Consider the following 13,215-nt stretch of genomic DNA (forward strand, 5'->3'; position numbering starts at 1 on the left):
GCGACATTATTAAAAAAGGTCTATTTAGTAAATAATAATCATGACATATCGCCGTGTCAATTCAAGACAGACTTAAGTCCATTTTTTCAAAAATTGACTTAAGACCATACTCCCCTATTTTAGCATGCACGCTTTCCAAAAACGGCCTTAAGTCCACAGAATTCTAATGGGAAAGAGGTGTATTTTGTAATTCATAATTTGATATAAAATGTGTAGCATTGAGTCCATCACATCTCAACCTTTAAAGTCAATTATCTCAAAATGGAAAAAATGGACTTAAGGCTGTCTTGAATTGACACGGCAATATATATTGTTACAAGAAAGAAACTAGGATAGAAAAAACAAACAAACAGGAGATGTGAAAATCAGTAAGATAATGATACCATAACTTTTTAAATATATTTTTGAGAGGCTTTTCTAGCTTTTCCTTTCCAATTTTATTAAGTTATCAAGCTGCATGAATTCTTCAAGTATGTACCGGGTGCCCCACAAAAAAGTTTCTCTCTTTGGAACTAATTTTCTCGAAATCTAAAAATTTTAAAAGAATCATTTCTATTTCATTGGAGAAAAGAAAGATAGACTTAAATTTTGATGGGTCATTTATTAAATTTGATTCATTAGATCAAAAGTTATGCTTAATAAATAAAGAAGTTACTTTCAGAAAGTGCTCGAAAACGTTAAAATTTTACCTATTGAGCATAACTTTTGAGCTAATGAACCTAATTTTATAAATGACCCATCAAAATTTAAGTTTATCCTTCTTCTATCCAATGAAAAAGAATTGGCTGTTTCTAGATTTCTAGACTTCGAGAAAATTCATTTTAAAAAGAGAAACTTTTTTGTGGCGCACCCGGTATTTTTTTATAATGGAATATAATTTTTTTTTCAAGCAAACGCCTCAATCAATAAATAAATCAATCAATCGATCAATCAACCAATCAATCAATAATTAAATCAATCAATTATTCTTGATTATTTTTTAATGTTTAATCTTTAAAGCATTAAAGCTTTATAAGTGCATGACATGATCTTTATGTGGGGGCATTTAGTGAAAGCTATGACTAGTTTTAATTGTGATCCAGCCAATATAAATATAGTATTTTTTTGGTACGCCTTTCTTTTCTGCCTAGGAAATGGAACTTTTAGAGGTTAAAAGTTTATTTCTGGAAGTTAAATTTGTGAATTTTGACTTTTGAGAGGAAGATATCGCCAAAAACATGAGATGAGCTGGAGTTTTTATAAGATACTTCACTAATTGGTCATTTGAAGTAATAGAGATGACGCGTTCTTTACAAAAAGTAATAAAATTGTTTTCATTACATCTTAACGACCAACCAAATCACATAAGAGCTTGTAAAAACTCCAGCTTGTCCCAAAAACATAGGACAATTAGGTGACTGTAACCTTTGATCGAAGATCGAATAAATTGGAATATACCATTTGATGAGTTTTTCGGATTTACCAATTTCTATTTCGCTCTGTTAAATATTTCATTCTCTTTACAAAAATTCATAAAGTATATCCTAAAGATTCTAGAAAGTTAATTCCAAAAAAAGCTGATTCCAAATTTCCAACAAAGTGTTTATAATTCTATACAACATTAAGATCTAGTTTTATCTTCGTGTTCATTCTTTCTTTTTGTTGGACGTTTGAAGAGCTTTCAAGCGTTCTAACAAAGGTGGATGTGAATAATGATATGCAGAGTATAATTTATCAGCCGCTGGAAACCCGAGGTTTTCTTTATGAAGTTTGATGAGAGCAGATTGTAATTTGACACCATATCCAAGACTTTTTCCGAACTCGTCCGCTTGGAACTCGAATCGTCGACTCAAGACGGTCATCAGAAATCCCATCAGCTGAAAAGAAGAGGAAGAAGAATTCATCTTGGTGGATTTGTTCTACCAAATATACCAGCAAAGTAGGATATAAAAAGCCTGTTTAATGTACAAAATTTCTAAGAAAATTTGATGGCTGATTCTTATTAGGATAAGCTTTCTTCGGTAAGAATTTAGGAATTATTCGTGAAAATCGTGCTCCCCTTTAGCGCTATTTCCATCTTAAATATTCCAATTGCCACCATCTATACTCGTTTACAAAGGGTATTCAAGCGTGCGAACCGTAGTTAGTTCGTATATTTGTTTCAACTGAAACGTTTAGAAGAAAGTTAAGACTTTAGGGCAGTCGTTTACCCAGAATATCACCTTAGAATAAAGTGTAGAATCCAGACGGTGTCTTGGGAAAAACAAAGGCTACCTCATTATAAGGAGAGAAGACGAATTGAAAGATGATCATCAATCCGATAAGTGTCGGCATCTCGTTGTAAAATCCAAAGCTTTCGTACAGCATGCTGTTGTTCATTAGCAAGCCGAACACGAAGAAAGATAACAACAAATTCACCTGCAAAAAGAAGGGCAACGTAAGTGTTCGTTTAACCAGGTTTTGCTTTATTTTCGATAGGCTGGCGAATCAAAAATTAACTCCGGCAAATTCTAGATTCAAGGCCAGCAAATGCTTAACAAGCCTGGTGTATTAATTAGTGTGTGAATGCACCTGAGGCGGCGAACCAAACTTTTAGCCCATCGAATTATAATTTTTTCCGTGCCTTTTCTCCAGGCCAAAATAAGACCCTCTGAAGCTCGGTTTGTCCGCAAACTCAATGAATTTATCCCTTACTTGACTGATGGCCAGATTTTTGAGGATGTGATTGAGTTTCCAGTGACCAAGTTCATGACCGAGGATGGCGAGGATTTCTTCATCTGAACAGCCTTTCTCTTCCTTCTTCTTCTCCGTGTTTCCTCCTTCCGATGATTCATTCTAAAAATGGAATGTTTATATCACTGAAAGAGTACGTGAAACCTTATTGAACCTAATACATAGCTGTAAATTGACTGTAAAAATATCTTTGATACAGTGGAGTCTCCATAACTCGAACACATACAGGGAACACACATTTGTTAGAGTTAAGGAAATTTCGAGTTACGGAGTAAAGTTTATGAGGCATTGTTGACTGAAGTGACCATGAAGTATTGAGTAAAAGGCATTCGCATTAAAGAGACTACACCGTATAAAGAAAAATGTTTAAATGCTTTGTGTCACAGTTTAGAACGGTAAAGACAACATTAAAAGCACACCTCAGTGTTTTTAAAAATGTTCCCGCCGTGACAAAGCTCAATTTGAAACAAAAACCTGTATAACATCCCCTTATCACAGACCCGGTAGGATTTTTTAAGCCAGTGGGGGTAAAAAAACGGACTGAAACTCGATGGGGATTGATATTCCCATATCTTTTATGGCTGGGGATTTCAATTCTTTTGTTTTCAAAAGTCAGAAAACTTAGTGGGGATAGAGAAATTGCATAATATTTAGCAGCGATTTAGCAGGATTAATTTATTTGATTAATTTCAGTGGGGACAAAAATTAGAGAATAATTTTCATCCGGGGACGATAATTTGGACAATTTTTCCAGCGGGAAGGGGTTCCAGCGGGTCTATGAGAACACCCATGTGTCACAGACCCGGTGGACCCCACGCCCTGGTGGAAAAATAGGCCAAAAAATCGTCCTCGGTGGAAAAAATACCCTAAAATTTCAACCCCACTGGGAAATTGCTCTATGATTTTATCCCAATTAGAAATTGAATGGGAAAAACTGCACTCCAAAACCATCCCCACTGAAATTTTTGAGCTGGAATTGGAAACAAAAGATTTTCTATCCCCATTGGGATCTCGATAGAAATTTTCATCCCCACTGAGGGAAAAAGCTCCACCGGGGCACTGAGACAGGGGTGTATGAGAAGGGGTGTAGTATATATAACCCCAGAGGTACAAAGTTGCAAATTAGATTGAGGTCGATTGTGTTACATCTTGACATTTATAAAGTTACCTTTTCCTTTGATTCGCCATCTTTTTCTTCTGAGAAGAGAAAAGAACATTTAGATTATTAAATTAATTTTGAAAAAAAAGCACAAAAATATTTTCTTATATTGAACAGACATTTTATCATTCAGATAATAAAACCAAAAAGAAAAGACTCCTCTTAGTTGTACGAAATTCTTTTTAAATAAAAAACACCAGCTTATCCCTAATCCTTTTCAACCAGACTCTTAATAACCAAGGCTGTCTAGCACACAGATTTTTGTAAAGCCAGAAGGGCTAGATGGCGTGCTTTGGCTGAAAATTGTGCCGTATTTCGGTAGGAAATCCTACCTAAGTCACATGACATTATAATAAAAATTCAGCGCTCGACCAATCAGAAGCTTTCTTTCGAGAACAGCAACAATATTTTTTGCGATATATTCACTTTTTTTGCTTGTAAAAGCTTAAAGCACGCCAGCTAGCCCTTCGGCCTTAACAGAAATCTGTGGTCTAGCCTATAATACAAAAGCCTTAGATATAATTTAGTAATCACCTGTTTCATCTTGTTGGTTGCCTTCTCCTTCCTTAAAATAAAGAAACGGAGATTGGAAATATGATGCAAATCTATCGTGCGCAGCAGTGGGGAAAAATTCAAATTTTCTCTTCTTTTTTTTTTGCTTCGTTTAAATTGTGAGAGGTATATAAATGGCAATACAGTATTTATACAGATGAAAAAATAAATGTTAAAAACCTTCGGTGTCCTTCTAAGATTGAAAGTTTCATTTTTAATTTTGAAACTTTTCAAAAAATTCATAGTAAAACTTAGTATTCTCTTGTACTCACCTCTTCAATTTTCTTCTTTTTTTCTTCTTCTTCTTTTAGGCGTTTCTCTTCTTCAAATGGGCTTACTTTCAACAAAGTATCGAACAACACAATCACCTACAATAAAAGCAAGATTCAAGATTTCAATTCCATCTCGTTGAGACAAGTGTCGTAAGGGTTCTAGACTGCCATTTACTGAGTTATACATCTTTATGCTTAAAGATTACTTGAGATCGATGTATAATTTTCCGAGAATTTGAGCTCTCTTCAAAAATTTTTCAATATTCAGATTGCTAAGGTCTCTGAAACCTGATTAAAAGAAAAGCTTCTTAAATTACCAAAGGACATGTGTCTTACCTTTTTCTTATAGAATCCAAAGAAATATGCATTGCTATGGGAGGAGCGTTTCGATCCCTCGACAACAAAAATCTTGGTCAATGGAAACTCGATTCTCTTTGCCAAGGCCTCGATTGATTCCCTCAATTCACCTTCAGGTAGGGTGATGAATCGGTCAAATAATGGTGCAATGTAATCATGATAGATGGAAATAATGAACTGGAAAAATATGAAGGAGTGAAAAAAATTGAGTAGCCAGCATACAAGCCTGACAAAGGGGCAGCCACTTGCTTAAAAAACATGTATTTGTTTACATTCGCGATTTGGTTTGGCAATATATTATGAAAAGCTGATTCATGAAAGTTTATTTTAACAAAAAAAAGTTTTCCTTTTATCATGATATTTTTATTGAAACGGCTATTATAAGAATGTTATTGAAGAAAACAAAGCACAATACGCACCAGAGACACAGTGAGAGAGAACAACCAAGCGTAAACAAAGAAATAATCACCACCCCATTTGACAATCCATATGATAGCTGCAGTAATGGGGAGGGTAATCAAAGTGCTCACAACCAGCTTCTTGACCAGGTCTTTGAAGAAAAAGCCAAGTGTCTAAAAAATAATAGCAAAACGTGACAAGCCAAAGTTAAGTATTTTCATGAATAACTGTTTAACTTTTTAGCTGGAAAATAATTTCTTTCACGATATCAATTTAAAAAAAGTTTGAAAAAAAAATTAAAATAAAAAATAAATAAATTAGCCTAAAATATCAAGAAATGTGAGGTTTTGCTTGAATTTCTCAAATAGCAGAATTGAAAACACAGACATGTGACCCCTACGTACTTGTTTATTGAAGCCATGTTTTTCTTCAATGACGAAAGTGGAATACAAACTCCACGGAAGACTTGTGATGGTGGAGAAGATGGATGCAAACACCATGAACAACATTGATCTCTTGATCTAAAGGAGAAGAAAAGTCAATAGACGTGCAGTGATTTTGTACAAACTTTCCAATTTCATTTTGAGGGCAACTTGAAAATTTATTTATTCGTCACCGGTCTTACTTTAAATTTTCCCTGACAAAGACAAAGACCTTTATCCATAACCTAACTTATCACAGTGTGTTGTATATACACGAAATTTGAGGCCAATAAATAGCAATCGAATATATCACAAGCTATCTAGTGTAAATTCATGGTGGCCAGCACTTCTTATTCACCAAATTCAAGGGTTTCAAAGGGTCATTTTTGACTAATTTTCCAGGATTTCTAGGGTTTTTAGTTGATCTTTGCTAGTTTTCAAGAATTTCAAGGAAATCTGTCGACAATAGGAGAAAGGTTGAATTTTCAATTCATCCTCCTTAAAAATCATAAAAACCTTGAAATCTTTCAAGCAAATCAGTCTTTCCAATTCCCTTGATTTTGAACAGAACCTCAATAACATTCTTCAGCAGATACTTTCTTTATAGTTGTAGCAAAGGAGGGCCCACTATAGTTGGGCCCGACGGAGAGAATCTATGATTTTAAGTACACTTTAGATGGGCGGAAAATGAACACAAATCAGAAGCTAGTATAATTTTACAACCACCCATTCTATCACCCAGACCTGCCGATCTCATATAATTCCAGTGGTACCTAATGGATGTAAACCCCTAAAGAATGAGCGGGAATAACCCCTTGAATCTCAGGGGTTCCAAAAGTATGTTTTCTAATTTAATTCAGTGATGTTTGTATCCGACTCGGTAGGAAAAATTTTGTATTTCAGAGATTAAATTGATTTTTCAAGGGTTTCAAAGAAAATTTCCAAGGGTAGGAAAAAAATCAAGGTTGTTTCAAGGGTTTCAAGGAATTCAAAGGTCGCTGGCCACCATGAAATTATTCTTTAAAGTAAACTTTGTTTGAGAGAATCTGTTGGCCCTTAAAAATCATATAATTTTTTTCCAATCACTCAATAAAATTATCTCTTTATCATGACAAAAGTAATATTTTAGTCTAATTACCTCGTGAGTTTCATCAAATCCAATCATAGCATTGACATCTCCAGAGAATTTCCATAACAAGGGAATACAGAAAAACCAAAGGATTACCTAGAAAACAAAATTATTAGAACTGATATTTAAGAATTCAATAGTAGATTAGTTTTTGAGTCCACGAAAAATTTCCAATAGTACAAATAAAATCTCACAAAAATCGAAATACATCAATGAAATTGTATTTTCCCCATTTTCAACCTTTATTTTCCTTCTTTGGACAAAATATATGAAAATGTAAAATAGCAGATGGGTAACCAATATGTTAAAAATATTCGAAATTGCTACATTCAATACCAAAGCCCCATTTCGAGAATAAAAATCCGCATGAAATTTTTAGAATAGGTCAATTTATGAAAATAATGTCGATGCACAAAATTTCAAATCTTGATTTGCCTAAAAGGTTCACTTGAAAATTACCCACTTAAGGTACAGAACTTTCAAAGAATGAAAAATGGAAAAATATAGTTTTAAATAAAGATTGGGGGATAAAAGGAAGAACAACTTACAGTTGATTCAATTTGTGAGTATAATCCAGCTATGAATCCAAATCTTGATTTGTCGAGTTGGTAACTCCGTGACTTTTCAAAAGTCTCCTCATCAATGTAGTCTTCGAGCTCCTCTGGAACATCATCAGTGTCACGGTACACTTTATACTGCAAGAGGATGGAAAGTTTGATAAAAGCAACAATTGAAGTAAATAAAAAATCTGAAATCATACAAACATCATAGTGCTTGTGTACAACACTGGATACAAAGTCCAAATATACGTTTCCCATAACTTTTATACGAACAGATACGGCTATATTATAATACTGCCTGTGGACGACATGGACTTCCCTTAACAATTTACCTTCAAGAAACTTCAGGCTGTCCAATTCCCCGCCCCCAGACTGGTGAAAAGGTCCAGACGGTCTTAATCGTTTAAACCGATCATCGGATTAAAATCGATAGCTAATCAATATTAATCGAACAACTAGATTAGCTATCAATTGCTATTGATCCAATCAATATTATCGATCATTTAATCGATTGATGTAATCGATATTATCGATGGAAGGTAATCAATATTGATTGATATTTCATTGATAATAATCGATAGCCTATTGATGAGTTATCGATAATAATCAGTACCGAAAAGTAATCGATATCTAATTCATTGATTAATATCGATTAGAAAGCTACCGTGAAGTTGGGAACTTGCTTCAGTGGAGGGAAACTTGCATAGCCCTCAAATGAATGACCTGGCTGGTCATTAAAATACAAAGCTAAATCAAAACAAAAATGGTAGAGTAGCTAGAGTTGCGAGCGGAGCTGCGTCAGTTAGTGGAAGTACCTCGATTTTAAGCATGTTCAAAGTTCACAATAACGACTTTCTTTTTATGACAGAAACCAAACGAGTGTGAACAAGTCGTAAAACTAAAAGTCAGCATCTTCTAAAAATTTCATTCTTCCTCATTAATGCGAAAATGAAAAGTTTTCTGATTGTCTTTTTAATCTGCCATGAAGTGTCATAAAAAAAGTGTTATAAAATTCCTTATAATTATATTGGAGCACTCTTTAGACTCTGTTGAGGAGCAAGTTCTGCTTTTCCGTTCACCACAAGCGATTATGCGAAGCTCAACACTTTAGTGTTTTGAGCACTCTGGTGACAACAGCAGTCTATGCTTGCTTACCTGAGTCGCACTGATGAGTCCTTGGAAGGACGAAACACGTGTCTGCGGATAGATGTAAAATTCCTTATAGAAAGACACATTCTCCTACGAAGAGGCTTCAAAAAAATGACGTAGAAAAAAGTTGTTAAAAAGTATGTCATTTTATATTAAACCATTTCGTAAACTACGTCACAACCAATGAGCGCTGATTTTTAGTTTTATGACTGTGACTGAAAGGAGAAACCCCAAACCAAAAGAAAATCCATTTCGGCAGAAAAAAAAACTTTTTTTTTGGGACATTCCCATGCTATAGAACCAAAAAAGTGAAAAAAACTACATGAAAATGAAAGAACTAAAATTAGCGAATGTGATTTTTGAATTCCTCACCCTTTTTCTGATAAACATACAAAGTTTCAGCCTTCAACTACTTTTTCCTCCATTTCCAGAAACATTTGTTCATCAACAGTTGCAACTATTTTTTTTTTCCCACGGAATTCGAAATCTTAAATGTTGCAAAAACGTTCTGCAATTTACCAATTTTCTGTCTAGCCCGTGTCCACAGTGTTATATACAGCTGGAGCGTGTTTAATTTGGAAATGCGTGTGTCAATGTTCGATCGGAGAAATAAGTTTTACCAATGTCTAAACTTTTAACTATATCTAAAGAATTAGTAAACCTTTTCAAGATCTGTAAAAAGCTCTCTACTCCCAAATAGTTCTAGAATGAGCCCTCAAAATCCCAAGATAATTGATAAAATATTAAATCTTTAAAGAAAGATTGAAAATGAAAGTTCACGAAGAAAAAACAAACCTTAACATAGTGTGGAAAGGGGTCTGATCCCCCCTTCTTAAATGATCCCCCCTTCTTGGCATCCCCCCAACCTTTAAAAATGCCTATCCCCCAAGGGTTTCGGGCTAATTTTTTTATGGTAAAAAGGGAAGGGAAACAGTAAAGAAAAATTAAGTCTGGCAAATATAATACCACTTTTTAGTGAAAATAAAGAACTTCCTTTCATGTAGACCAAATTTCATAACAGTGCTGGAAAATAATCTACAATATATGTAAGCCCCCTTCTTAAACAATCCCCCCCTCCTTGCTACCCCCCCCCTTTTTAGTGAAAATCTCTGACCCCCCCCCCTTCTTCACTTTTTTGGAAGGTGTCATCCCCCCTTAAGAAGGAGGGGGTCCGAACTATGCCTTAAGCAAAGAAATTGCCTTTATAGCTCATTTTTCCATGAAAAATAGAAAAACTTTTGGATATTTGAGTTCCCCAAATATTGTAGAATCTTTTAGTACACATGGCAAAAGAAAAAGAAATAATTAAAACCTTAAAATCAACTGAATTCTTTCAATAATCATAAATATCAAAAAACGTCCTTTCGCCATTTTGTTTTTTAAAAATGTGAAGTCGGAACTTCTTGTGACGTAACAAATAAATTTTCAACATCCAATGAAAATGCGCGATTTGTATCACGCGGTAGAAAAAAGTCACGTGACAGCAATTTCCGTAGAATGGCCATTCCGTTATATTTATAGGATAAGAATACAAAGATATAACCAGGGGGTTATATTATTAGCCAGGGCTTCGTGAGGCTAAGCTTTTAGGGCATTGTTTTCTGAAGCATATAAGATAGAGGAAGACCTACTGAAAAGGGGAAATTAGGGGAACAATTCTATCAAAAGTTATTGGCAAAGAAAGTCCCCTTTTGAGGTCGAAATTATGGTTTTTCTTGCATAACTTTTTATTGCAGTACCCCCGTCTTATCCTGGTTTGACAACGGGTAGTCAAGTACATAACAAACATACGGGAATGTTTACACATGGACAGGATAAGTTTCCACGAAGCCCCAGCAAGAACAAAAGTTAGATTTGGCTGAAAATGGCTGAAATTGAATCTTTGATATATTTTTTTTGGTAAAAGCTATGGTAATTCTGTTTGGCTATATGAAAAGCTTATTTATCCTTTGTTAAGATTGAAATTGGTTGATACCAAATAAAAAGATATTAGAATGTCTTGACAGGTCATTTTGTCATTTTTGTGTCATTTTGGTCAGCTGAACAGATTGACGCATTTCCATTGTTTTGTCTTTTGGAACACGCATGGGAAAGCTAAGATCACGGGCTTTCTTTTAGTAAAAACTGGAACGCTTTAGCATACATAGAAAAAAAGTTAGAAGGGTTCAAAGTTCACGGAAAAATGAAACATTTGGTTTGACGTCAACAAAAGTTGCATGACTTGGAGTTTGCATATTCGCCAGATTGTTATGTCTTTCACCCATCCCTTTAGAGCTTCAGCGTGGTGGGCAGAAAACAACCACAATCTGATCTCAGCTCAGGTTACTCCTCTCTAACCCAGACGTAATAGACCTTTTTTTAAAGAGGCAGCCATGTTGAATAATTATGTACTCCAGCATAAAAACAATGATACAGCCATGCATAATTTCTGTATCATGCATATTTTAAAAATTATGCATGGCTGTATCATTGTTTTTATGCTGGAGTACATAATTATTCAATATGGCTGCCTCTTTAAAAAAAGGTCTATTAATCGAACTAATTGAACGGTATTTTTAATCGAACTTTGTCGAACTTAATCGAACTTTGTTGGCCGATTAATGTTCGACTAAGTTCGGTTGTTGAACTTTAATTGAATACTCGCAAATTTCTCAAAATACAAAGTTCGATTAAGTTCGATTACTGAAATCGAACTTAATCGAACTTCTTTAAAAGAGACCTCGACAGTTCGATTAGTTCCAATTACATTAATCGAACTTAATCGAACTAATCGAACTTTGACAACACTTTGAGGAACTTTTAAGCACCCACGCTGGTGCAGGCGTGTACCCTCACATCCCTCCTGACCAGTGCGCAGTGGGCACCTATCAAACTCTCCCGGAACCCGCAGCAGCCGGGTCGGGACCCCCAGGGGCCGTCCACGGTAGTACCCAAAGGAGGTCATTTTTTGTTGCTGAACTTTTTCAAACAGAGTTTTTTGTCGAATTTGTCGAACCTTTCTTGTTGCCAAACTTTATCGAACAGAGTTTTTTGTCAAATTTGTCGAACATTTCTCGTTGTCGAACTTTGTCAAACTTTAATTGAATACTCACAATTTTAGCGACTTTTGAAAAGTTCGATTAAAGAATTTAATCAAGCTTTTGTCGTTCGATTAAGTTCGACAAAGTTCGATTAGTTCGGTAATCGAACTGTTCGATTAATTACGGCTGGTAACTGACAGACTGGACAATATGATAACATCCTGACTGGCAAAAAGGCTATCAGAGGCAGAATTTACATTAAAAAGTATTATCTTCAGTGAAAATAAGCTGTTAAATCAAGCAAAATATACCTGTCTGAAAGATAAGTATGTTTCCCAAATGTAAACTATCCACATAAAACACAACGTTGCGATGAAAATCGGCGCCGCCATTTTGGATGCTTCGATGCGACTATAACTAATCCCTTCAGCAGTCAGGAACTATTGCAAATTAGGCTATGATGGCCAAACTAGGATGTTCGCCTAATTAGGCTAGAATTCATATCCTAGTTAGGATATTAATGGCCTAATTTGGATATATGAAATATTCAAACCTAAATATCTTGAGAACAAGTAAAATCCGCGTCAATCTTACTACATGAACTTGTTACTTGTACTAAGAAGAGTATTTAAAGCGAAAAACTTTTCTCTTTTTAGAGCGGAGTGAAAAGATGTGATCATCTTATTAAAATTATAGCTTAATTTGGCATACCGGATAAGTGGGATGGGGGAACCTGGGAACCTAAAGTGGGAACCTAAATGAACACCTGAAAAGTGGGATGGGGGAACCTGGGAACCTAAAGTGGGAACCTAAATGAACACCTGAAAAGTGGGATGGGGGAACCTAAAGTGGGAACCTAAATGAACACCGGAAAAGTGGGATGGGGGAACCTAAGTGGGAACCTAAATGAACACCGGAAAAGTGGGATGGGGGAACCTAAGTGGGAACCTAAATGAACACCGGAAAAGTGGGATGGGGGAACCTAAGTGGGAACCTAAGTTGTTTAATTATTAATAGAATTGAAATATTTTTCTTTAAAAACAAATACATAAAGATAAGAAAGATATTATATGCAAGGAAAGAAAAAACCTTTTATCATAATAAGAACACCAGTTATTTACTTTTTACATTACGGTTCGCAAACAATAATGTTGAAAATAAAACAAAGGGAATTTATTTATTCAATTAGCTCAAAAAAGCATGTTTATTTATCAGCAGTTTTATAGTGCATCTTTTTGAAAGGTTCTTTTTAGTAAATTGACTTAATTGACTTTAAGCTTTAAACTTTAAACCGTCATATCTTCAAATCTAGAAGGAATTAGAAGTTCGTTCATAGCTCGATGGATAACTTAGAGCCTCTTCTTTCTTTTGCACGGATCTAATTTGCTTGAATACAGAATCTAGTAAAACATTATTTACGATCTAGTTTTTGTTCACTCTTGATGCAATACACATTCTTTTTTATTAGCAGCTCCAATTTTCGG

At 34.9% G+C, this 13,215-nt stretch overlaps 1 protein-coding gene across 1 annotated transcript; it reads right to left on the reverse strand.

The window, feature by feature from the left end:
• Positions 1-1,439: 1,439 nt before the first annotated feature.
• On the reverse strand, positions 1,440-12,155 carry LOC136809577 (CAAX prenyl protease 1 homolog). Its single transcript, XM_067066113.1, has 12 exons — positions 12,043-12,155; positions 7,551-7,697; positions 7,012-7,098; positions 5,856-5,972; positions 5,472-5,624; positions 5,032-5,229; positions 4,696-4,791; positions 4,406-4,436; positions 3,881-3,909; positions 2,674-2,814; positions 2,254-2,397; positions 1,440-1,856 (listed from the first exon to the last, which is right to left on the reverse strand). The coding sequence occupies exons 1-12, from the start codon at positions 12,121-12,123 to the stop codon at positions 1,626-1,628; spliced, it is 1,455 nt and encodes a 484-aa protein (XP_066922214.1). The 5' UTR covers positions 12,124-12,155; the 3' UTR covers positions 1,440-1,625.
• Between the last annotated feature and the right edge of the window lie 1,060 nt (positions 12,156-13,215).

This window comes from Clytia hemisphaerica, unplaced genomic scaffold, assembly GCF_902728285.1.
Source record: "Clytia hemisphaerica strain Z4C2 unplaced genomic scaffold, Clytia hemisphaerica genome assembly, whole genome shotgun sequence".
Classification (NCBI taxonomy): Eukaryota; Metazoa; Cnidaria; class Hydrozoa; order Leptothecata; family Clytiidae; genus Clytia; species Clytia hemisphaerica.

Coding starts and splice junctions, on each gene's coding strand:
- LOC136809577 (XM_067066113.1), bottom strand. CDS start 12,123: ATGGCGGCGCCGATTTTCATCGCAACGTTGTGTTTTATGTGGATAGTT. Junction 7,698..12,042: donor CATACTTATCTTTCAGACAG/GTATATTTTGCT, acceptor ATCCTCTTGCAG/TATAAAGTGTACCGTGACAC. Junction 1,857..2,253: donor TCTTCTCTCCTTATAATGAG/GTAGCCTTTGTT, acceptor TCTTCTTTTCAG/CTGATGGGATTTCTGATGAC.